We start from the raw sequence: 25,761 nt of genomic DNA, 5'->3' as shown, positions 1-25,761 counted from the left end.
ATATATATATATATATACACATACATATATATATATATATATTTAAGTCAGAGTCTCACTCTGTTGTCCGTGCAAGAGTGCCGTGGCGTCAGCCTAGCTCACACCAACCTCCAACTCCTGGGCTAAAGCAATCCTTCTGCCTCAGCCTGCCAAGTAGCTGGACTACAGGCATGCGCCACCATGCCTGGCTGATTTTTTCTATATATTTTTAGTTGGCCAATTAATTTATTTCTATTTATAGTAGAGACAGGTCTCGCTCTTGCTCAGGCTGGTTTCAAACTCCTGACCTTGAACGATCCTCCCACCTCGGATTCCCAGAATGCTAGGATTACAGGAATGAGCCAGCGTGCCCGGCCTTCATTTCATATTTATACATGTATATGTTGTGATATTAAATTTCTTACTCTAATTCATGGTCCAAATTTTGAAAACCTGCAGTGTTAACAAAAGATATCTAAAAAACTACTAAATAACACAAAAATATCTGAAAAATATATATACATATATATATATATATATATTTGTTTTTTTGATACAAGGTCTTACTCTGTTGCCCAGGCTAGAGTGCATGGAGTCCATAGCGTCATCATAACTGACTGCAACATCAAACACACCACATTTTTCATTTTCATCTCTTGCGACATTCTCAACAAACTCTAGGCAATGTCTGTTCCTTGTCATGCTAAGCACTTTTACTTTTATATATTCATGCTGCCATTGCTCCTTCAAGGCCTTCTCTGTCCTCTGTCCTCAAAATCAATTCTTCTTAAATTTGTGAGAAACAATGTTGGCCGGGCGTGGTGGCTCATGCCTGTAATCCTAGCACTCTGGGAGGCTGAGGCAGGCGGATTCCTTGAGGTCAGGAGTTCGAAACCAGCCTGAGCAAGAGTGAGACCCCCGTCTCTACTATAAATAGAAAGAAATTAATTGGCCAACTAATGTATATAGAAAAAAAAAATTAGCCAGGCATGGGGGCGCGTGCCTGTAGTCCCAGCTACTCGGGAGGCTGAGGCAGCAGGATTGCTTGAGCCCAGGAGTGTGAGGTTACTGTGAGCTAGGCTGACGCGACAGCACTCACTCTAGCCTGGGCAACAAAGTGAGACTCTGTCTCAAAAAAAAAAAAAAAAAAAAAGAACAATGTTGATGCATCACCTTCTATGGCATAAGAGAATATGTAGGTTTGGGGATTTTTTGGGTTTTTTTTTTGAGACACGGTCTCGCTCTATCCCCCAGGCTGGGATGCAGAGGCATCATCATAGCTCACAGCAACCTCAAACTCCTGGGTTCAGGGGATCCTCCCACCTCAGCCTCCTAAGCAGCTGGGACTACAGGCATGTGCTACCATGCCTGGCTAAGTTTAAAATTTTTCTTTTTGGAAGAGACGGGATCTCACTATGTTGCCTAGGCTGGTCTCTGGACTCAAGGAATCCTCCTGCCTCAGCTTTCCAAAGTGCCAGGATTATGAGCCATCATACCTGGCCTGTATATAGCATTTAACTAAGTTAAGTATTTATGCATAGAAAAAAAAGACTAAAAAGAAATTTGTCCTCATATTAGTAGTAGTGGTTTTTGTCTGATGGGATTATGGGGAATTTTTAATGTTTTAGAAAAATTGTTAAGGTTTCTAAAATAAACATGTTTTTCTTCTATAATAAAATTATTAATAAAAGAAAGTAAAGGCATTTAAGAGCAGCCTGGTTTGCTGGAGTCTGCTGCTGCCTATTTTATCTCAGCTCTGGACGTGGGCCAGGCCAGGAGATCTGGCAGACACCCTCCCTTCTGCCCAGGCTGGTGCCCTGTTTGCTTCCTTGCCCTGATGTATGTGGCTGTGTGGTCCCCATGGCTGTTTCCTCTCCTCTTATCTTTTTTTTTTTTTTTTTTGCCTGCCATTGTTGCCTATCTCCTCTTATCTTGGGTCTTGTGCTCCCTTATCTTGGGCAAACTCACTAATGAATGATGACACACATAGGCCATGAGGAGATGTGGGTCAATGCTGAGATGAAAGAATGTAATTAAATAATTACACTATAAGTAATTGGACATTGAGCTTTACAACATCCATGCTGCACGCTCATATAGACTCTCCTCAACTGCTAGTTTACAGATGAAATAAACTCACAGGGACTCTGTGCATACATCTGTCTGTCCCTGTGTAGGTATTCATGTTTTATATTTGTGTGTCCCCAGTTCACTACCAAGTTCTGTTAAATATTACCCTCGAGATAGTTCCTCCATCTGTCTACCTCTTGTCATCAATAGTGCCACCTCTCAGTCAAGCCCTACAGCAATGGCCTCCTAACTTGTCTCGACCAGCCCTTCTATGCACTCTGATGCTCTTTCCATACAACAGCCAGGGTGATCTTTTGGAAATTTAAATCTGAACATATCACCCTGCCCAACCACCATTGCTTAAGACTCTTCAGTGACAGCCCAGTGCCCTTAGGACAGAGACAAAACTCCTCAACGTGGCTCACAGGGTCCTGGTGTGGGTACCTCCACCCCTTCTTCTGACTCATGGCCCACTTTTCCCTCCCTCCTCTGTTCCAGTCCCACTAGCCCTCTCTTAGTCCCCTGCACTCACTCCCAACTCCCTTCTGCCACAGGGCCTTTGCATATCCTCTGCCTGCTGCCTGCTGCTATTCTTGCTGGCTCTTGTGCCTAGTTAACTCCTACTAATCCTTTAGAACTTAGGTCAGATGTCATCACTCTCTAGATTACACTCTCACTAGATATTCTTATAGCACCTCCTACCTTTTTTTCAAGTCACTAAATGAAGTTGCAACTTTACATTTATTTGATTAGTTGATTAGTCTTTATTTTCACACTAGAGCATAAGTTCCATGAAGTCAGGGACTATATCTCTTTTGGAGCACCAGTCCCTAGTACTGGGCATAATGATTGGCAAACTAGGGGAGCTCATAAAATCCTTGTTAAATGAGTTAGTTAGTGAATTAACAAAACCCAATGACACTTCTGATCTGGTTCCTCTTCCTGAAAGGGCTCTCAAACCCTTTGGAAGGTAGGAAATAGAAGAGGGAGGGGACTATCATAATAATGCCTGCTGCTCACAGAATGTCGAAGTGACAGTTGAATCCACAGGCTGCATGTTAGAGGCCTCCCTCTTGCTGCTCATCTCTGCCCTCTGCCAAAGAGGGGCAGGAAAAGGGCCACCATGGTGAAGCCTGGGGCCAGCCTTTGGCGACCAGAGCCTCACCAGGAGGCAGGGGGAATGGAAAGGTAAATAAAGGAAGGAATGAATGTCTACTAAGAAGGGACTCTGTTTTGGATGCCATGCTTGATTTGTTTATATGAATAAACAAATAATAATAAATATAATAATACTTATATTATTATAAGTATACTTATATAACATAATATAAGTATACTATATTATGTTATATAAGTATACTTATATATAAGTATAATAATAATTATAATATAATATATTATATAATATATAATAAATATAATAATAAATAATATACTTATTCGTATAAACGAATCAAGTTATTTTGTCTTCCCAACAATTCCATTTTGCAGATGGGAAAACAAACTCAAGGAGGTTATGAAACTTGGCCAAGGTTATAAAAGCAAGGCAGGTCAAAACCCCAGCCAGATCTGTCAGCCTTCCTTCAAAGCCTGGGCTTCCCCAGGCTGCCATCCTCAAACACCTCCCCACCTTGTTAACTTAGGGCGCAAAGTTCCATTGTTAAATACTCATCCATTGGCCTTTTTCTAAAGCTTTCTTTTATGAGTCAATGTATAATAGTTGAAGTTGATACATTGGAAACAGAAACTCAATGTCATAAACGCAACCACTACAAGACCTAAAAAGTATATAAATAAAAATCAGAATGTAGACAGTAAAGGTGATGAGGAGTTAGTGTGAGTGAGTTGATTTCTCAGCCTTCGTATTGAGGAGACAAGAGATACCATCTAATTGACAAATTCAGAGAGATATTATATAAAGGATAACGGTGATTGCAGGAGAACTAAAAACAGAAGCTGTCTGTGAGGGTTGCCTCTGGGAAGAAGAGAGAAACCATCCTTTTTCATTTGTTTGCCCTTCAAAGCTGTTTACTTTTTAAAAAATTAATGTTCTATTTTGTAACTTAAAAAAAGAGTTGTTCTAAGCTCTTTACATATCAGAAAAAAAAAGTTGAGAAATTTTTCTTACAAAGGACTAAACAAACAAAAATAGCCTACTTTTAGAATGCGAGTATGTCTGGAAGTATAATATTAGTCCTTGACACGTGGGTATAAGTTAGGTCTGCAGATTTCATCTGTGTCAGGAAGTATCTGCATGGGGGAGGGGGGTGTCATGTGATAATAAATGTGATTCCTAAGCAGTTGCTGCAGGGGAACAGGCAGGTAGACCAGGCTTGATAAATTTGCCTTTACAAACACACAGGGCCAGGCTGACACATTCAAACACACCCAGACACGAGGGGGCACTGGTCCCATGAGGGCCATGGATAACGACCCTCCAACTCCATCCACCAGCCAAGACTCTGTCCACAGCAGAGCTGTACTCTGAACAGGAACCCCTGCCCGCCAGGGATCCTGCTCCAGTGGGATCTGTCTGACCATAGCTTCCTGGGGGTCAGAGTGGATCTAGTCCCAGGAAGGTGGGATGCAGGGGGAATCTCAGGTGAGAACAACCTCAGGTCTTGTTCCAGAGCTGGCCACAGAGCACTGATTGGAGCCCTAAACCCCTTAGGACCCAAGGGCCTCTTCCTCCTCCCTGGGCAGGGCAGCCTCTTGACCTTTGCTCACCTGCAGTTTATGTCCCTTTGGGCCCAGCAGCTGAAGGAAGGAATGCTGGGCACGGCTCTGGAGTGCCACTTGCTGGCTGGCTGTGAGGAGCCAGGAGACTGGCATTCCTAGCACCAAAGCCCTGTTGATCTTTGACCCCCACCCCTCCCTGGGAGCCTTGGCCCTCCTCCTGCCTTCCTTTTTTCCCTGCAGGCCTCTCCCTCTGTTTGCCATCTCCTCACTTCATTCTGTGCCCTTCCTCTGCCTAGCATGTTTCCCCAGCCTCTGGCTCAGTCCAATCCTTCCATGCTGTCTTCAAGCCCTGCTTCCTGCACGTCTCCCAACCCAGACAAGGAGAACCCAAGTAAGAAGGTCCAGTGGGCTTCTGGGAGGAGGAGGACATCATCCACAGACTCAGAGTCCAAGTCCCACTCAGACCCCTCCAGGGTGTCCAGGTCCCGGAGACCCAGCCGGCTGACGGTGAAGTACGACTGGGGGCAGCTCCAGCGCTGGCTGGACATGGAGCAGTGGGTAGGTGCTCAGCTGCAGGAGCTCTTCCAGGTGGGTAGCGCGGGGGACAGCGGGGCAGGTGTGGGCCCAGAGTCGGCCGAGGGTCTGAGGGAGAGGCTGCTCAGAGACCTTCACAGGAGCTGGAGGCTGGTGTGAGAGGCTCCCATGACCAGAAAGCGTTTCCCAGCAGGTGGGCTTGGAGTCTGGAAATCGGCCTGGCTCTGGTTTTGGCTGTGCCTCTAACTCTCTTCGTGACCTGGGAAAGGTCTTTTAACATCCCTGAGACTTAGTTTCCTAACCTATGAAATGGGGTTATCAATGTCTGTTGTAGATCCTTTGTGGGACTTTGTGAGGCTCAAATGAGACAGTAGAGGGGAAAATGCTTGGTCAGGCTATTTTTCTTTATGTCTTTATTTACTCTTATCCTCAACACACATACATGTCTAGACCCACATTTTCCAATACTGTAGCTATCAGCTGCATGTAGGTTTTTAACTTTAAATGAATTAAAATTAAATATAATTTTTGAATTCCTCAGTCACACTAGCCACATTTCAAGTGCTAAACAGCCCCATGTGGTTAGTGGCTACCATATTGTCAGCACAGATAGAGGACTATTTCCATCATCTCAGAACGGATGGTGCTGGGCTAGAATGTTAGAGCAACCAAAGGTCAGCATGCAGGGTGCATACCCTTGACCCTGGCTCTGACAGACTCTTCTTCAACCCTACCCTGGGAAAAGGACGGGTCTTGGCCCCTGGTCATAGGAAGTGGTAATTTCTTACTTAGATACCTCCAATTCTGGATCCTAGAGTAGTAAGAACTGCTGTTCTAGCAACAAGAATAAGATTTTTAGCACTTAGCTACGTGCGAGGCACAATGCCAAGCACTGACATGCATTATTTCATTTGATCCACTCCACATCTCCATTAGGCAGGCACTGTTTTACAGCTGAAGGAATGGAGGATCACAGATGTTGAGTAACTTGCCCAAGGTCACACAAATACCATGGGACCAGGAGCTGTAGCTAGAGCTCTGGCTGCTGAGCTTGGGCACTTATTCAAGCAGCCAGTGGTAATCCATACTTCAAATACTTAAGAAAAATCACTGATGCCCCGGCTCCACTTTAACTGAATTTAAATATGCTATGGTGGGGTCCAGACATTGTTTTTTTTGTGTGTTTTTTTTTGAGACAGAGTCTCACTCTGTTGCCTGGGTTAGAGTGCCGTGGCGTCAGCCTAGCTCACAGCAACGTCAAACTCCTGGGCTCAAGCGATCTTCCTGCCTCAGGCTCCCGAGTAGCTGGGACTACAGGCATGTGCCACCATGCCTGGCTAATTTTTTCTATATATTTTTAGTTGTCCAGCTAATTTCTTTCTATGTTTTTAGTAGAGACGGGGTGTCGTTGTTGCTCAGGCTGGTCTCGAACTCCTGAGCTCAAAAGATCCACCCGCCTCGGCCTCCCAGAGTGCTAGGATAGTTCTATTATGTGGTCAATCTGAGAACCACTACACTAAACCAGAGTACCTGGAGTCCACCTAGTCCACAATATGTGGTCCTTGTTTCTGCTCCTTGTTGACTCAGGTCCTGTTTTGTCTTTTGGGGGCAGCAAAGGCCTGTGATTCTTGTGGGTAGGGGCTATCAGTAGTCCTGTGGTTGAGGGTGGGGAAGAATGATAGATGTGGCCCAGTCCATCTTGAAACTCACTGGGTCATGTGTCAGTTTGGTCCAGGTGTTAACCATGTCCCCTGCAGCATCCTAAGCCCATTCATGGAGAGGAGGGAGATGCCCTAGAGCTGGGAGCAGGAGAGGCAGACTTTGTTGGCATGGGCCTACTCTCCTTGTGGGACACCTCCACTGCCTTTCCTTAATTCCAACACTCCTTACTGGATCAGTTTCAATTTCAGATTGTTTATTGTGCACTTTCATGAAAAGTCTCATATTTCAGACACACCAGAGCAAAATACTTCCAGGCATCAGAGAAAGACAGCAGCTAAAGAACCTTGTTTTGTAAGAAGAAGGTGGAGGGCAGGAAGCTGTACAATATAACAAGCCCATAACACTGGAAAACAAGACATGTGGGTGGACCGCTCCCAGGCAATGACCGGAATAAAATGCCTGGCTTGTGGTTGCCATGGCAATTGTCCAAAGGTGCCAGGTGACAGTTCCTCTTCCAATCCCTACTGTTTTCAGCAGGAAGCAGTGAGGTGGCTGGGGAAGTCCCAGGTAGCTGGTCATCTAGGGCAGAGATCAAGGCAACACAGTCTCCAGCTTCACTCTGCTCCAGTTCTACCTTCACAGAGCCCCTCCTCCCCCACCAGGGACCTACCCCATCCACCCCCCCTGGACAGCATCACTGGGAATGGATCTAAGGATGTATCACTCTACTGTGTAACTTAATGGGACCAACCTGCCTTTGTTAGGGGGTCCTCTCTCTTCTCCCTGCATGTACAGCCTGGTTTGGGGTCCTCAGAGGAATGAACTCTGGGAATACAAACAGTCTTGGGCCCCTGGAGTTCCTGTGGCCCAGAGGTAGAGTGTGGATTTGGCTTCTAAGCAGTGACTTAAATACCCATGAGTTTCTCCTATTTTAAGGAGACCCTCATTCATCAACATCCGCCTCTCTAGTTACCATCCCCTGTTTCTTGTCTCCTTAGAGCCAGACTGCTTAAAGGATGTGTCCACACTCACAGCCTTTACTTACTTTTTCCTTCCTCTCACCACTCAATCCACTGAATCTGGATCCTTCTCCCACCATTCTGTTGAGAGCTCTGGCCAAGGGGACCAATCACTGCCTTAGGGCTAAATCTAACGTACCCATCAGCAGGGAACACTGTTAACCATCCAGAGTTTTGAAACGTTCCTTTCCTGTAGCTTCCATGACACTATCTTCTTTGGTGCAGCTGACATTTTGATACATCCCTTTTACATTTTCTTTTTTGTTTTTATAAGAAATGGGGTCTCACTTTGTCACCCGGGCTGCAGTGCAGTGGCATCATCATGGTCCATTGCAGCATCAATCTCCTTGGCTCAAGCAAGCCTTGGACCTCAGCCTCCTGAGTTGCTAGGACTACAGATGCGTGCCACCACACCTGGCTAATTAAAAACTTTTATAGAGATGGGCTCTTGCTGTGTTGCCCAGGCTGGTCTCAAACTTCTGGCCTCAAGCAATCCTCCCACCTTGCCCCCCCCAAAGTGCTGAGATTATAGGCATGAGCCACTGTACCCACCCTGATGTGGTGACATTTTAAGTAATGATCTATCAAACTTTCAACTGTAGAAAAGGATTGTCAGTGAATGTGTGAAACAAACATTTGTCAGTTCATCTGAGCCTTACTCCGTTGCTGATCCCCATGGTGGAGAGATCAGGAGGAAGGGGCCTCGTGTGGGGTCGAGGTGAGAAAGGGGGTCAAATCAGGCGGCATCTGGCAGGAAACCACCCTATGTAATACAGAGTCACAAGTTTACCACGCTTGTTCATCTCAGCAGGGGTTGTTTTGTGTACCTGCTTATTTCCTGAGACTTGAAAAAATACTTGAGGGAAAGAATATTTGGACTGTGATATGAGCCCATATTCTGAATACCACACTGCAGTGGCAATCTTACTCTCAGTAATACGCATACCTTATATTTGATATATAGTCACGTCTTGCTTAGCAATGGGGATACATTCTGAAAAATGCATCATTAGGTGATTTCGTCTTTGTATGAACATCATAGAATGAACTTGCACAAAGCTAAGTAGTATAGCCTGCTACACACCTAGGCTATGTGGTCTAGCGTATTGCTCATAGGCTACCCACCTGCACAGCACATTACTGTATTGAATACTGTAGGCAATTATAACACAATGGTAAGTATATGTGTATCTAAACATATCTAAACATAGAAAAGGTACAGTAGGCTGGGCATGGTGGCTCACGCCTGTAATCCTAGCACTCTGGGAGACCAAGGCGGGCGGATTGCTCGAGGTCAGGAGCTTGAAACCAGCCAGAGCAAGAGTGAGACCCCGTCTCTACTATAAATAGAAAGAAATTAATTGGCCAACTAATATATATATATAAAATTAGCTGGGCATGGTGGCGTATGCCTGTAGTCCCAGCTACTCGGGAGGCTGAGGCAGCAGGATTGCTTGAGCCCAGGAGTTTGAGGTTGCTGTGAGCTAGGCTGATGCCATGGCACTCACTCTAGCCTGGGCAATAAGGGAGACTCTGTCTCAAAAAAAAAAAAAAATGAACAGTAAAAACACAATATAAAACATAAAAAATAGTACAACTTATAGGGCACTTACCATGAATGGAGCCTGCAGGACTGGAAATTGTGCTGAGTGAGTCAGTCAGCAATTGAGTGGTAAATAAATATGAAGGCCTAGGACATTACTGTACACTACTATAGACTTTATAAACACTATACACTTAGGCTACACTAAATTTATAGAAATATTTTTCTTTCTTCAATAATAAATTAAACTTGGTTTACTATAACTTTTTTATTTTATAAACTTAAAATTTTTTTAAACTTCTTGGCTCTTTTGTAATAATACTTAGCTTAAACTACACATTATATGGCTGCACAAAAATATTTCCTTTCTTTATATCCTTATCCTATATGCTTTTTTCTATTTTTATTATTATTATTATTGTTTTTTTACTTTTCAAACTTTTGTTGTTAAAAGTGAATATACAAACACATACATTAGCCTCGGCTGCACAGGATCAGGATCATCAATACCTTCCCCCCCCACATCTTGTCCCACTGACGGTCTTCAGGGACAATGACACTCATGAAGCTGTCATCTCCTATGGTAACAATGCCTTCTTCTGGAACACCTCCTGAAGGACCTGCCTGAGGCTGTTTTACAGTTAACTTTTTTTTGTTTTTTACATAAATGGAAGGAGTACACTCTAAAATAATGATAAAATGTATAGCATAGTAAATACATAAATCAGTAATATAGCTGTTTATTACTGTTATCAAGTATTGTGTACTGTACATGATTGTATGTGCTATACTTTTTTTTTTTTGAGACAGAGTCTCGCTTTGTTGCCCAGGCTAGAGTGAGTGCCATGGCATCAGCCTCACTCACTGCAACCTCAAACTCCTGGGCTCAAGCAATCCTACTGCCTCCAGCCTCCCAAGTAGCTGTGACTACAGGCATGCGCCACCATGCCCGGCTAATTTTTTCTATATATATTAGTTGGCCAATTAATTTCTTTCTATTTATAGTCAAGACCCGGGTCTCGCTCTTTCTTGCTCAGGCTGGTTTCGAACTCCTGACCTCGAGCAATCCGCCCACCTCGGCCTCCTAGAGTGCTAGGATTACAGGTGTGAGCACTGCACCTGGCCTGTGCTATACTTTTATACCACTGGTAGTGCAGTGAATTTACTTACACCAGCATCACCATAAACACATTACTTTGTGCCTAAACATTATGACAGCTACATCGTCACTAGGCAATAGGAATTTTTCAGCTCCATTATTATCTTATCAGATTACCATCATATATACAGTATATTGTTGACCAAAACATCATTATGTGGTACACGACTACACATAAATCGACTGTCATAAATGATATAACAGTGGTTTTGGGGGCAGGGTTGATACTTGTTTAGAGGCAAGGTTCTAATCATTAGAGTATATCTTTATTATTCTGCCCCATCCCCACCTTCTGAGATTCCATTTCTCTCATTATTGTGTTCATGTCTTCTTTGTCTGCTAATTCCATCATCTCTACCATTTTCGGGTCTGCTTCGATTGACTGGTTTTCCTCCTAGTTTTAGGTCACATTTTCCTCCTTCCTGGCATGACTGCTTTTTTTTGAGACAGTCTCGCTCTCTCACCTGGGCTAGAGTGCTGTGGCGTCAGTCTAACTCACAGCAAGGTCAAACTCCTGGGCTCAAGCAATCCTCTTGCCTCAGCCTCCCAAGTAGCTGGGACTACAGGCACGTGCCACCATGCCTGGCTGATTTTTTCTATTTTTGGTAGAGATGGGGTCTTGCTCTTGCTCAGGCTGGTCTCGAACTCGTGACCTTAAGGGATCCTCCCATCTCCACCTTCAGGAGTGCTGGGATTATAGGCATGAGCCACTGCACTTGGCCTAATATTTTTTTTTTACCTTTTTTTTTTTTTTTAAATATGGAACGTGTCACAAATTTGTGTGTCATCCTTGCGCAGGGGCCATGCTAATCTCTGTATCATTCCAATTTTAGTATATGTGCTGCCAAAGCAAGCACATGACTACTAATTTTTTTTTTTTTTTTTTTGAGACAGAGTCCCGCTTTGTTGCCCAGGCTAGAGTGAGTGCCGTGGCGTCAGCCTAGCTCACAGCAACCTCAAACTCCTGGCTCAAGCAATCCTCCTGCCTCAGCCTCCCAAGTAGCTGGGACTACAGGCATTCGCCACCATGCCCGGCTAATTTTTTTTTGTATATATTAGTTGGCCAATTAATTTCTTTCTATTTATAGTAGAGACGGGGTCTCGCTCTTGCTCAGGCTGGTTTCGAACTCCTGACCTCGAGCAATCCGCCCGCCTCGGCCTCCCAGAGAGCTAGGATTACAGGCGTGAGCCACCGCGCCCGGCCTATGACTACTAATTTTTGATTGGAAACTGGACATTGTGAATTTTATGTTGAATAATTGGACTTTTAAAAATCTTCCTTTATTAGGCTGGGCATGGTAGCTCATGGTGCCTGTAATCCTAGCACTTTGGGAGGCTGAGGCGGGGGGATAGCTTGAGCTCAAGAGTTCAAGACCAGCCTGAGCAAGAGCCAGACCCCGTCTCTACTATAAATAGAAATAAATTAGCCAAACAACTAAAAATAGGAAAAAAATAGCTGGGAGCAGTGTCACATGCCTGTAGTCTCAGCTACCCGGGAGACTGAGGCAGGAGGATCGCTGGAGTCCAGGAGTGTGAGGTTGCTGTGAGCTAGGCTGACGCCACAGCAATCTAGCCCAGGCAACAGAGTGAGACTCTGTCTCAAAAAATAAAAGGATTATAGGTATAAGCCACTACGCCCAGCCGAAATCTTCCTTTAGTGGGTGTTTGGCTTTGTTCTAGTAAGCAGTTAAATTACTAAGGGTTCAGTTTGATCTGTGTGAAGCTTGTTTTTAAGCTCTGTTAGGGTTAATCTAGAGTAGCCATTAATCTAGGGAATTATTTACCCTCCTAGTAAAATATGACCATTTGAGATGTGTACTGAATTCCTGCATGATCAACAATAACTGTCCACTCTGGTTATTTGGAACTTGATTTGTCCCCAGTCCTGTGTGAAGTCTTGGAACTGTTCACCTCGGTGCCTTCAATGCCTGGTAGTACCAGGTCTTGTGAAGTTTTACTGTGTGGATATACACCTTAGCATTCAATAAGATTCGAGAAAACGCTTATGCAGATTTCTGGGGGTCTCTTTCTGTCCAATTCCCTTCTCTCCAGAACTTTGTCCTGCAACTTCCAGCCACCTCACCCTCCCAGGACTCTGTCCCATCAATCTAGCAGGACAATTGTGCTCTGTGTGGGAGCTCTATCTCTGCTCTGTGATCTGGAAATTGCCTCCAGGAAGAAATATGGGGCAATTATAGAATCTATCTCTTTTGTTTCCCTCCTCTGTGGGATTACATTCCTGAGCTACCTGTTATCTACTGTCTGAAAACGTTGTTCATATATTTTGTCTAGTTTCCTAGTTACTTACATTGTGAGAATAAATCTGGTTCCTGTGACTCCACCATGACCAGACACATAAATATCTGATTAACTGTTACTCAGCCTTCAGGTCTCAGGTCACTTCCTCTAAAAAGCCTTCCTGAACCCCAGGTGGGCTAGATCCCCCCTCTGTCTCAAAACAAAAACAAAAACAAAACCAGAAAGTGGCACTAAATTGTACTAGTAGTGTTTGTTCTTTACCAGCACGTCATTTTCACTTAAGAAAGTCTTTGATGAAGCAGTAAAAATGTATTAATTTTATTAAATCTTGAGCTCACGTCTTTTTAACAGACTTTGATTTCTTAGAGATGTGTTAGGTTCACAGCAAAATTGAGCGTAGGATACAGAGATTTCCCATATACCCCTGCCTCCACACATCTAAGCCTCTTCCACTATCAACATCTGGCAGCAGAGTGGTACATTTGGTATAAGCGATGAACTTACATTGACACATCAGTATCACCCAAAGTCCATAGTTTACATTTGGGTTCACTCTTGGTGTTGTACATTCTATGGGTTTGGACAAATGTATAATGACATGTAGTCACCATTACAATATTATTGCCCTGAAAATCCTCCGTGTTCTGCCTAGTTATCCCTCCTTCCCCCCTAACTCCTGGCAACTACTGATCTTTTTACTACCTCTGAACATCATATAATTGGAATCACAGTATACAGCCTTTTCAGATTGGCTTCTTTAACTTAGTAATATGCATTTAAGGTTCCTTCATGTCTTTTCATGCCTTGATAGCTTGTTTTGTTTTTGCACTAAATAATATTCAATTGTCTGGATATACCACATTTTTTTTATCCATTCACCTATTTAAGGCCATGTTAGTTGCTTACAAGTTTTGGTAATTATGAATAAAGCTGCTATAAAACATGTGTGTGCAGGTTCTTGTGGACTTGTTTGCATCTCATTTGGATAAATACCACAGCGTGTGATTGGTGGATTGTAAGGTAAGAGTATGTTTAGTTTTACAAGAAACCACCAAACTGTCTTCCAAAATGACTGTACAGTTTTGCGTTCCCACCAGCAATGAATGAGAGTTCTTGTTGCTCCACATTCTCGCTAGCATTTGGTGTCAGGGTTTTGGATTTTTGACATTCTAATAGGTGTATAATGGTGTTTCATTGTTTTGTTTTGTGATTCCCTAATGACACATGATGTTGAACAGCTTTTCACGTGCTTATTTGCCATCTCTGTATCTTCTTTGGCGAGGTGTCCTGTCTGTTCATATTTTTCATTTCTTTTTTTTTTTAGAGATGGGGTCTCACTCTGTCTCTCAGGCTAGAGTACATTAGCCCAATAATAGCTCACTGCAGGCTCAAATCCTGGGCTCAAGCAATCCTCCTGCCTCACCCTCTGTAGTAGTTATGACTACAGGTGTATGCCACGATGCCTGGCTAATTAAAAATTTTTTTTTTTGCAGAGGTGGGGTCTTGCTATGTTACCCAGGCTGGTCTTAATCTCCAGCCTCAAGCGATCCTCCCACCTTTGGCTCCCAATGTGCTAGGATTATAGGTGTGAGCCACCATGCCCAGCCATTTCACCATTTTTAAATTGTGCTGTTCATTTTATTATTGACTTTTAAGAATTCTTTTTATATTTTGGATAACAGTCCTTTATATGTCTTTTACAAACATTTTTCTCCTAGTCTATGGCTCATCTTCTCATTCGTTTAGGTTTCTTTCATTTTTATTTTTATAAACACTATTGATTTTTTCAATGACTATAACTTTTAAAAAATTTTATTGAAATATGATTCATATACCATAAAATTCATACACTTAAAGTGTACAATTCAATGGCTTTTAGTATGTTCACAGCGTTTTGCGACCATCACAATTTAATTTTAGAACATTTTATCCCCTAAAAAGAAATGCCACCCTCATTAACAGTCACACCCAATTCCCCACCACTACTACTTCCAGCCGTAGCCAGCCACTAATTTACTTTCTGTCTCTATAGATTTGTCTGTTTTGGACAGTTCATATGCACTGACTCATACAATGTGTGACTTCTTTCGTTAACATGCTTTCAAAGTTAGTCCATGTTGTAGCATGAATCAGTATTTCGTTCCTTCTTATTGCCAAATAATATTGTATGACTATAACATATTTATTAATTTGTCAGTTGATGGATATTTGGGTTGTTTTCACTTTTTGGCTATTATGAATAATGCTGCTAAGAACATTCATGTGCAAGTTTTTGTGTGAACTTTTCATTTCTCTTGGCAATAGACCTAGGAGTGAAATTGATGGGACAGACGAAAACTCTATATGTAACATTTTAAGGAACTGCCAAACTGTTTTTCAAGTCAGCAGTAACATATTACATTCCTACCAATAATGTATGTAACTTTTGACATTAAACATGCACATTCCTTAAAGAACCCTGGCACTGTTTCAGGTAGAACATAGTAGGTGTTCAGTAAGTTTGTTGCAAGGAAAACTGAATGGGCATTCTGAGTAAGGTAAGAAGTCTGAACATGGGAAATCGGAGGGAGATGGGTTGACTCTGACAGTAAACTGCATTCCAGCACCAGCTGGTCAGGCCTCTCTGAGCCCCATGTGATTCCCAAATAGGATCAACCAGCCCCTTCTGAGCCTGAGATTGACCTGGAGGCTCTCATGGAACTATCTACAGAGGAGCAGAAGACTCAGTTGGAGGTAGGATGAAGGATGGAAGAAGGGGACTGGGGGCTGGAAGCTGGGCTTGGGCCAAGGGGAACCCAGGAACCCAGGCTCTGCCTCCTTGGGTGTAGAGAACCAATTCACAGGGGAGAATTTTTGGGAGACCGAGTGGGGGCTTGTGGGAAAGTGCTGTGGCTCGGGGCTTATACTCTGCTCTCTCTTACCCAGGCCATTCTCCAAAACTGCCCTCGCCCCACAGAGGTAAGGAATGTTCTCCTGATCTGGGAATAAGGGCCCCAGTTGGGGAAGGGAGCTAATGAAGAGGAGTATTTAAAAGGAAGGCTTGGCCCTGGGTCCTTCTCCCTTCCTTGGCTCCAGGGAGACAGTGTCAGGGGAGATTAGGAGGGCAGTGTGGTGGTGGATGTGACCCCATGCCTTGATTCACTCCTGTTTCTTCCTTAGCCTTTTATCTCTGAGATGCTCAGTGAACTCAAGAAACTCCGGAGACTCAGCCGGCCTCAGAAATAACCCTGAGAGACTATCTTCAGCAGCCTCCGTGCTGTCAGACCTGTCTTGAACCTCTGGATCCCAGCTGAGAGGGAAACAGCTCTTTCGGACACAGACAAGGAACATGGAGGACAAGGAGGGACATTTTGTACATACCTAGTGTATGTGCAGTCACAACTGGTTTCTGTCAGCTGGGCTGTCTGGGAGCCGACCATGGCTGCTGCCCAGTGCTTTCCTTGGCAGCCAAGTGGATAAAACCTTTAGGATCCCCAGCTAAATGGAGTATGGAGCCCATCTGTGCTGAGGGACACGGGGAGGGAGAGGGTAAAGTGATACGCTGGAGGGCCAACATCCTAAGTCACTAGAGGCTGTACCCACAGACCTCATCCATCTGTCCGTCCATCCAAACAGGCCTTGAGAATTCAAAGATGAAGGTCATGGCTCTGCTTCATAGAAATCGCAATCTAGCAAGGCCCAGAGGCCAAGCAGAGAGCATCTGTCTGAGACACACAATATCCTGGCACCACCAGCAAGAGGGGCCTCAGTAGCAAAGACTAGTTTTGAATCCCAGAGGGGAGGTAACAGGAAACACCTAGTTAGATCTGGGGGCATCAGGAAAGGCCAAACCTTCCTCTACCAACAAATGATGCAGAAGGCCTCAGGCTGAAGACTCTTTCTGGAGTTAGTTACATCCAGAGGCAGAAAGAAAAAGCAGAAGCTATGCAGAGAGTGTAAAGGGTACAGGCTGAGAAGCCAGGGGTTGGGTCAGGGGAGTTGCCTTAAGTCAGATACTGAGTCTGAATGGCAGGTAGGTTGGGATGGGAGCCCTGGGATGTGGGATGAGAAAGGCAGGAAAACAGGGTATGTATCCCTTGTTCCTGAATGCATTGTTTGAGTGGCAGAGAGGCTGAGAAATCCAACATGGTGGGGCCTGTGGCTAAGCTGGGCGGCCCATAGCAGGAAGCATGGTTCAGGTGAATGAATATTCATGCTTACTTTGGAAGGCAGCTATGCTAACCACTATACCACCAACGCCACAGTTCATGTATGACTCCAGGATTCCTGCCTGGAGAAGCTTACTGGATGGCTCAGCCTTTTCTTTCGTTTCACAGGACTGTGCTTATTGCCTACTCTGCTCCTGCCACCTCTCACAGGGCTCAGGCTCAGGACCCAGAGAGTTCTAGAGATAAGAGAAGCTGGACCCAATGAACCAATAAAGCAGATACTTTATTAGATCCACTAAGAGCCAGGAGAGGGTCCTGGGCCCTGAGCGAGGCTACAGGGCTCATCTTAGATCAGTCTATCTTTCCCCATCATGCTTCTCATTCCCCATCTGGGCTTCTAGTAGGAGGGCCCCTACTTTTCCTTCCCCTGGTTCCTCCAGTCATCGTCTCAAATGGAGACTCTTTCCTCTTTCCAGGGATGCGAAGGCTCAGGAGCCTTCAGCAGTACAGCCAGACATGCTCTCCCACTGGACGCCCTGAGGCTGGGCCCAGAGGTCGGTGCCAAGCCTGTGGGACTGCCTCACTGGGAGGACCAGTTTCCTCAGTGCTCTCAGCTTAAGTGCAGGGGGCGGTAGGCAGATGTCTGGTGCTCTTTAAGATCAAAGGCATCATGGCCCTCCCTGTGGAGCAAAGAGATGCAGGTCAGGGATCCCATGCAGCCCTTCAGCCCTCCCACAGGACATGATACCTGCACCCACCGGAAGCAGCGGGCACAGTAGAGGTCTCCGTCACAGCCAGCACAGCGCAGGGTGGCATCTTCATTGCAGATGCAGCACCAGGGGAGCTCCTCTTCCTCGGCCTCAGGCCTGGGGTCCACAGCATGGGCCTTTATGGACCAGAGAGGAATGGGGGAAGTAAGGCACCTGGCTGCCATAGGAGCTGTCAGCCAAGCAGGCAGCACGGCTGTGGGCAGCCTGGGGGCTGTGTCTGGGGTTTTCTCACCTCAGGCTCTGCCCTGTGGGCTTGGGCCCGGGGTCGGGGAGCTGGTTCCGCAGGGATGTTAAAGCCACTTGCCTCATCCAGGGCAGCTTCTTCAGTGAGCTGTGGACGGGGTGGAGAGGTAGCACTCCTTGCTCCAGGCTCAGCCCCCTGCCCACACCCCCTCCCATCCAGTATTTCTGTGCTCTCTGGCCTTAGCTTCTCAACTCAACTTCCTGGTCCTGCTGCCTGGGGCTGCTGATTCTCCATCTCAAGAGACCAGGGGGCAGGTCTGGGTCATAGGGACAACACAGCCCCAATAAGAACAGGAGCTGCAGAGTGACTGTCCATCCAGCCCCAGAGTAGAGGCAGGGTGAACGGGGCCAGGCAGGAGGTGGAGCAATGAGGCAGCAAGACACAGGGTGCTCGGGTGGGTAAGCCAGGGCTAACCTGCTGCAGGACTCTCTGGATGGCTGTCTCCTCATCCTCATCATCATCACTGTCTGGGAGATGATAGTCCTGGAGGGTCACTTGAAGAAGGAGAGATAAGAACAGGGGAAGGAGAAGTGGGGGTGAGAGATTTCACCTGAATGCCTGCCCTGCTGCCTCAGAGAACTGGTTCAGTTCCCAGGTGCACTTGTTCCAGAGCTGTGAAGCCTCTTCAGCCACTCTGATCAGACCCTCTCCCTCCTGCCCAAGAGCTGAGGGCTGGGGGGCACCTCAATGGACTAAAGGTCCCCTGATGGCTGCCATTAATTCCTCATTAGCTGCTGTGCCCTAGTACCTTCCTTGTGGCTCTGGGCAGAACTCAACAGGTCTCTGGGTACTGGGACCCCCAGCACCTACTCAGCTCTGGGAGGGAGAGCTTGGCCTGGGAGTGAGGGGAGGCCTTGACCAACAGACATGAGCGAGTGGGTATTTTCCAGCCTTTACCTCTATCAGGGTCTCGTCCCTGAAGCACGGCCAGCCGCTTGGCAAGTGCCAGGATCCGCTCCTGCCTTGTGTTCTCCTCTCGAAGCTCAACTGCTGCCTCAGCCAGCAATCTGCTTTTCTCCTTGTCCAGGGTCCAGCTGGTCTGCCCCTTGGAATTAGTGCTCTGGCTCCCTGGGCCACCCTGGCTCAGGTCATTCTGGAGAGAGGCAGCTGGAAGGACTAACACAGGGAGGCAGAGACAGTTCAAGATCTTTCCTTAGAAGCCATTGAGCCCATATCTTAATTATTTTCTAACCACAGATCATCAACTGTTTGCTCAGCACTAGCACCTATGGTTTATGTTACAAATGAAATTTGTATGTCCTCCATTTTTCCAAAGTAGTAATCTTAGACATGCCTTTTTCAGTCACATCCATCCTCACCCACCTGATACTCTGGCATGCTGCCCTGCAGGTGAGTGGCCATGGTTTGAGAATCACTGCCCTAAAGGATCAGGATATGGAAAGGCCAAGGTTCAGCCAGTGTCTTTGCCTTTCAAGGCTGGAATTAACATTTCCTGGGTGCAGCACAGAGGGCATGAAGGAAGTTGAAGTCTTGTATATCACTGGGCAGGAAGAATTTTACCAGAGTGGGTGTGGCTCTTACATCACCTTCAGTGCAGAGTTTCAGAGCAAGAGGTTTGAAACCACAGCTTTAGGTTCAAGTCTCACCTCTGCCACTTAATAGCTGTGTGACATTGGTCAAATTCCTTAAGCTCACTAGGCCTCAGTTTTCTCATTTATAAATAAGGATAATAATAGTATATACTTCGTAGGATTATTAAGGATATTCAATGAGATTATGTCTCTAATGCAGAGTTTCTCTACCTTAGTTGTATTGATCCTTTGTGGTGGGAGGCTGTCCCGTGCACTGTAGGATGCTTAGTGGCATCCAGGCTTGTACCCTCCAGGTGTTGGTAGGACCTTCTGAGTTTTGACAACCAGAAACTCTCCAGATATTGCTAAAAATGCCCTTGGGGCAAAGTCATCCCTTGTTGAAAACCACTGCTCTTCAAGCCTTCCAAATAGCACTGTCTAATAGAATTTTCTATGATGAAGAAACATTCCATATCGTGTTCTATATCTGTGCCATCCAAGACGGTAGCCATGAGCCCATGAGGCTATTAAGCATCTGAAATGTGGCTGGTAGTGCTAAGCAACTAAATTTTTAATTTCATTAAGTTTTAGTTAAATGTAAATAGCTTCTTCCTCCTTATCATCATCATTGCAGACAATATTCAGTGAGCACTTACTAGAAGCCAAGCACTTATTGGATTATCTCATTTACTCCTCATGACTTCCCCATGAGGTAGGTTTTACCATACATACCTCCATTTTACAGATGAGGAAAGTTTAAGACTTAGACTAGTCAAGTAACTTGCCCAGAGTTATGCAGCTAATACATGGTAGTACTGGGAATCACTGTCTGATTCTAAAGCCTATACACTTAAGCCAGGCTCACACTGGCTCCCTTTGGAGTAAGCACTTAATAAATGGTAGCTCTTATGTTGATCACTCTCTCATTTATGTTCATCTCCCATCTAGGGAAAGAGGTAGGGCAGGTCCCTGGGGGAGCTAAGCATTACCTGGGCCTCTTCGTTCCAAGCTTTCATCAATAGCCACCTCAGCTGTCAGGTGCGTTAGCAGATCCTGTGCCTGCTGGGCCTGGGTCCTGGTGTCTGGTGTCTGATGTGCCTGCCCAGAAAAGGGAACCTCAGTGGGGTGCAGGGTAGTCTACAGCAGTCCAGGTTAGGGGTGGATGTTCAGGAGTTCTCAAAGCCCAAGCAAAGGGGATGGATCCAGGGCCCACATAACTGGGTAGGTCTGCCAGTCCTCAACAGGACTGGGGTCTATTCTTTCCTGCCCTGCCCAATTCTGCTGCTTGTCCCTGGTTCCTTGGCCTAGCAGCAGGCCTGAGGATCAGGAGGAGTTAGGGGTGGGAGGCTTTGCCAGCTTCTGCAAAGTACATAAAGTACAAAGTACATGTATCTGGGCTTCTCCCAGGTCAATGCCCTAGAACCCCCTTTTCTTCTAAGCCATAGCACTCACCGGCTGGGGGGTCTGAGAAGGTGGAACTCTGTCCTGCAATGCGGCAAGCCGTGCTTCCATCTCCTGGGTAGAAGGGATGGAGCCCTGGAGTTCATCCTTCAGTGCAGCCAGCCGTGCCTCTATCTCTGCCTGCGAGGGTACTAACTCTGCAATTGGCATGGGGGGAGCCTTGTAAGGGCCAGAGGAATCCCAGTCCCAGAAGCTCCACACAGTCTTTTAGACCACCCTGCCTGCCCCCACTCACTGGGCTTGTTCTCCTGGCGAAGCCGTGCTAGGCGCTCAGCTATGACTTGGTCTTGTTGGGTCAGTCCCTTGCTCTGGGGAGTGCTGGGCTTCTGCTTGGCTTCCAAGGCTGCCACACGCCTGGTAGGATATGAGATAGAGGCTCTTGAAGAAGGAAAAAGGCAGAAGGAATGGAGGTACCCACTTACCTACTGTTTCCCATTCAAATCATTTCTGGGCATCTAGGGAGGCCTCCAGTGGGCAATCATTTGTGGTCCTAGCTAATGTCACCCTGCAGCCCAACCCAGCCAACCAGCCAGAGGGTATGGCTGAGAGGGCAAGATCTACCAATTGGTTTTTCTGGGGAAAGGGCTGATGAGCTGTTTTCTAAGCCCAAGTGGGCAGTCAGGAGCCTGAGAGGTAGGCATTCTGACTCTGTGCTCATCTGATCTAGAGGCTGAGAGGAGAGTACTACCCCATGGCTCTCTTGTCCTTTCCCCAGACCCATTTGTCTTTTTCTCTTCAGCACTTACTTCTTATAGTTCTGAGGTGGTGACCACTTGGAGTCATTGGCAGAAGAGCCGCTATAGAGAAGAAATCCAGTGTCAGAAGTCCTGCTATCCTGCCAGTCAGTGCCTCCCACTCCAAACATTTCCTGGGCTGATTCTAGCCATAGGGCCCATGGCTGCAAAGGCTGGCCAAGTGCCCACTGCCACACTTGGCTGAACTTTCACCCATCTGCTTCTCACCTGGTCAGTACCTCGTGACACTGCTTGCAGACTTTCTGTTGGGTGTTTCCAGTCCGAGGTACTGCTGCCCTGAAGCTGAGGCAGCCAGAACAGAAGGCCCGGCCACAATTCTTACAGCCATACTAAAAGAAACATGAAGCAGGAGGATCCACTCTCACCCTCTCCCCAGCAAGCTGCTCCCTGGAACTCTCCAAACACATAGAGAGAGAAGGGACTGAAGTTGTGACCAGTTGCTGGGAAGAGGAGTGGGCCCCTAAGGCCTAGGGAGAGACAGGGGCAGAAGATAAGGCAATTCCTTGGTTTCCAGTCTCTTATTCTAATCAAATAAAGCTTTCTGCAACATTCCCATACTTTATACCCTGGTTTTCAATTCCCCAGCACAGGGCTGTAGAATACAGATAGGTAAAGCCCCATGCTGCAGGGGGGGCTGCTCTCACTGATTCTTCAACAAAGGAGAATCAGAGAGAGTAAAGAGCCATGACTTCTCTACTCTAGCAGAGATGGAGGGAGGCTTGGCTCAGGATGGGATAACAATAGATTCCATTTATTAAGCCCACACTGTGTGCCAGGCACTAAACTCAGCACTTAACATTCATCATCTGATTTAATTGTCACAATATACACATATTATTTTACTTAATCCTGATGCCCACCGTTATTATCCCTATTTGCCAGAGAGGTTATATGACTTGCCCAAAACCAAGGTCACCCCATGAATAAATAACACAGCAGAGCTCCAATATGAACCCTGACTCCAAAACCCAGGGTGCTAAGTACTACACGTCCTGCCTCCCTACGCACTATTTATTCATCCTATCTGGGCCCCATCATCTCCTGGTCTGATGCCCTGGCCACATTCGCGGCAGGGGAAGCCTGCAGTTCACCAGAGGAACTTGGCAGGTCTGTGCTGAGGACAAGAGAGTCTTTGGTTCTTGCTCCCTGGGAGCAGGAGTAAATTTGGTAATCTAACTCCAGAGACCTGGGAAACCCAGGCTGCGGGGTGAGGTAGGTTTCAGAGCAGAGAGAGTAACGGGCTTGGTGTAATAGACACCAAGCTGCAGAGGAGCAGCAGGGCGGAGAGAGGAAACAGCCGGATGCTACACTTGACCCACAGAAAAAGCACAACTTTTCAAAAACGATAGCAACGCTCTGCCTCAAGCCTGTAATTCCAGCACTTTGGGAGGCCCGGGCAGGAGGATCGCTTAAGGCCAGGAGTTCAAGACCAGAAATGGAAGCTGAGACTCAATGACTTTATCAAAATCTCACAGCTCGAAAGAAGCTGTAAGACCAAGTCTTCAGATTGCAAATCTTCCCTCCACTCTGCGTCCTCCCGGGCCCCCTATCCCTGAGGGAGAGAAGACTCGCCTCCTTCTTGAAGAGGGTGAACCTGACAGCGCAGCCGTAGCACCGGCTCTCCATAGCGGCTTTCAGCGCGGCAGAATCGGCAGAGCTGAGGTCTCGTCGCCCAGGTCCAGGGCTCCCAGGACCCTCACCCAGCTCTGCTCTGTCCCACACACCCACTCGCGCGGTCCGGCTGCGGCCTGGGGCGGGGAATCCGGACGCTCTCCCACCCCTAGCACCAGAAAGGCAGTGGCGGGAGCGGGGGCTGCTGGGAGTCGTAGTGCACTCACGACTGTCGGCCTCCCTCTGAGTCAGTCAAGCCTGACTCAGAACACAATTCCCAGAGGGCTAAGCGCCACTCGCAGCCAGCAGTCCCCACTCACGCTTAGACTCTTGGGAATTGTAGTACGAATCCAGTCAGGGTTGGAACCATGGCGGTGACCAAGGAGCTCTTACAGATGGACCTGTACGCGCTGCTAGGCATTGAGGAAAAGGCGGCAGACAAAGAGGTGAGAACGGTGACGAGGAAGCTGATCCTGAGAGGCCTGGCGGCCCCTTCCTGTCCTGGCGTCTCACTCGCGGCTGGCACCTGCTGTCCAGGTTCGGCCTGGGCGGGGAGCGAGGGTCAGCCCCTTGGCCTCAGCAGGCAGGCTCTCAAACATATTCTGGACGGTCTGAGGTCCTCACGAGGAAGGGGAGGGCACACAGGACTCCCGCGTTGGTGGCTATGCTCTTTCTGTGCTTCCTGTCGGGTAGAGGCCCCGGGGCGAGCTTGTGAGGTTGGCTAGTCTTCTCTGCGCCTGCGCAGTCTCAGTCTCGGCTTTCGCTTCTGTCTTGGTTGTGGCTGGAAGTGCTTCATTTAAGTCTCTCCTTCAGGCTGTTTTAACTTCACTTTTAGCCTAAGGCAGAAGAAAGGTTAGCTCTCAAGACTCCTCCACTCCCTCTTCCTGCCCCCTTACTGGTGTGACCTGTGACCTTGCTGTCTCTGTTTTATTTTCCTTTCTGGCCCATTGACTCTTTTTCAAGCAGCAGATGCTCAGGTGTTGCCCTTCTCATCATGTAGTAGTTAGTAGGCCAAAAGCAGGAGGATCAGAGGGTAAGGCAGGTGGCCTGGAGTTCTGTACTACCTTAGGTATTGATACAGGTGTCAAGGGGTGAAACACTTACCAAGCTGGACTTAAGATTTCTGTTATTGCCCCCTGGATCATGGTGGTGGTTGTAATAATATATGAAGGGAAGGTATTCACTGGATGAAAATTAATCTCCACTAATGCCCCTGTACTTTTGGGCTGCCCTGCTCATGGGGTGAGTGACATTTTGAGAAGAGGAAGCTCTGGGGCAGAAAAGCAGAAAGACCCAGAGGACGCTTGAGGAGAGATGCTGTCAACCTGCACAGAAATGTCTGATGCACCTGCAGCTGAAACCAGAAGTGGCCACAGAATGTCTACGGTGCACCAAAAGTCTGCTTCACCTTTCTCATAAGTCTTAACATTTTAGTGTTAATAATGCCTAACACCTGTATAATGCTTACTATGTGCTGGACATTAATCTTAAGTGCTCTACATGTGTAAATTGCTTAATTAGTACTTTATTAATAATGAGAAAGTATTTGGAACATTTCACACAAAATCCAGCCAGTGCAAAATCTGGAGTTTAGAACTCTAAAGTTGAGAACTCCTGAGGAAGGCAATTGGGAGCCACTGATGTAGATATTAATCAGAGAAGTGACATAATTGGACTTTAAAGAAAAATATCCAACATCAGTATGAAGAATGGACACTGGCGAGGGGTGAAGGAGCTGTCACTAGGAAGTCAGATGGGGCTGGTGACAAGGCAAGGGACCAAGATCTGAGCTGTGCAGTGGTGGCTGGGATCCAGTTCTCACTTAGATGGGGTAAGGGATATGTGTGAATGCTCTTTATAAAAGGTAACAGGTGCTGCTCCTTCCTTTTAGTAGGAGAAGCAAGATTCATGGACAACTATAATACAAAGGAACCATGACAAGTACCTTAAGAGGGATGGAAAGTATGTGGATGTGCAAAGTAGGCCAAGATTGCTTTTAGTTTGAGAGAAGGGGTAGGGGAAGTAGAGAAAGCATTTGAGGCTTTGAAGAATGGGTGGAGTTTGGACATGTGAAGATGGAGGAAGGGCATTCCAAGAAAGAGGAGAGTGCGTATAGTCCAATTTATCTAGAGCATAAGCTAAGAAGAAAGAGTAAAAGAAGGTAAACATTAATGAGTAGGTGGCATCTTCAGAGAGGCTTGCCTGTTCTCTTTTTTTTTTTTTTTTGAGACAGAGTCTCGCTTTGTTGCCCAGGCTAGAGTGAGTGCCGTGGCATCAGCCTAGCTCACAGCAACCTCAAACTCCTGGGCTCAAGCAATCCTGCTGCCTTAGCCTCC

At 46.5% G+C, this 25,761-nt stretch overlaps 5 protein-coding genes and 1 non-coding gene across 7 annotated transcripts in view; 4 read left to right on the top strand and 2 right to left on the bottom strand.

Moving 5' to 3' along the window:
* The window catches only part of PPP1R14D (protein phosphatase 1 regulatory inhibitor subunit 14D), a 30,197-nt gene extending 14,045 nt beyond the window's left edge, over window positions 1-16,152 (top strand). Inside the window, exons 3-6 of one of the 2 annotated variants that reach the window (XM_076004252.1) lie at window positions 5,025-5,286; window positions 15,554-15,637; window positions 15,830-15,862; window positions 16,064-16,152. In XM_076004252.1, the coding sequence (XP_075860367.1) occupies window positions 5,025-5,286; window positions 15,554-15,637; window positions 15,830-15,862; window positions 16,064-16,129 (445 nt within the window). In that variant the 3' untranslated portion in view covers window positions 16,130-16,152. Of the gene's footprint in view, window positions 1-5,024; window positions 5,317-15,553; window positions 15,638-15,829; window positions 15,863-16,063 lie in introns of both variants that reach the window. The other variant, XM_076004251.1, reaches the window with a different exon arrangement.
* CCDC32 (coiled-coil domain containing 32) overlaps window positions 1-25,761 on the top strand; it is a 375,634-nt gene that overhangs the window by 141,545 nt on the left and 208,328 nt on the right. The gene's annotated exons all lie outside the window — the stretch shown is intronic.
* The window catches only part of RMDN3 (regulator of microtubule dynamics 3), a 230,910-nt gene that overhangs the window by 141,545 nt on the left and 63,604 nt on the right, over window positions 1-25,761 (top strand). The gene's annotated exons all lie outside the window — the stretch shown is intronic.
* On the bottom strand, window positions 11,399-11,502 carry LOC142871633 (U6 spliceosomal RNA). Its single transcript, XR_012919866.1, has one exon. It is a non-coding gene; the product is annotated as a U6 spliceosomal RNA (small nuclear RNA).
* ZFYVE19 (zinc finger FYVE-type containing 19) lies at window positions 13,194-23,747 on the bottom strand. The gene is made up of 11 exons (XM_012766444.3): window positions 23,387-23,747; window positions 22,022-22,143; window positions 21,806-21,856; window positions 21,295-21,413; window positions 21,051-21,196; window positions 20,588-20,696; window positions 18,964-19,182; window positions 18,481-18,560; window positions 18,055-18,153; window positions 17,811-17,938; window positions 13,194-17,732 (listed from the first exon to the last, which is right to left on the bottom strand). The coding sequence occupies exons 1-11, from the start codon at window positions 23,438-23,440 to the stop codon at window positions 17,663-17,665; spliced, it is 1,197 nt and encodes a 398-aa protein (XP_012621898.2). The 5' UTR covers window positions 23,441-23,747; the 3' UTR covers window positions 13,194-17,662.
* DNAJC17 (DnaJ heat shock protein family (Hsp40) member C17) overlaps window positions 23,726-25,761 on the top strand; it is a 34,552-nt gene continuing 32,516 nt past the window's right edge. The window contains exon 1 of the mRNA XM_012766445.3: window positions 23,726-23,871. Coding sequence (XP_012621899.1) covers window positions 23,794-23,871 — 78 coding nt within the window. The 5' untranslated portion in view covers window positions 23,726-23,793. The remainder of the gene's footprint in view (window positions 23,872-25,761) is intronic.

The sequence above is a fragment of the Microcebus murinus genome, chromosome 6, assembly GCF_040939455.1.
Source record: "Microcebus murinus isolate Inina chromosome 6, M.murinus_Inina_mat1.0, whole genome shotgun sequence".
NCBI lineage: Eukaryota > Metazoa > Chordata > Mammalia > Primates > Cheirogaleidae > Microcebus > Microcebus murinus.
Note: the sequence above shows the minus strand (reverse complement) of the source record. Positions and strands in the feature narration are given on the sequence as shown.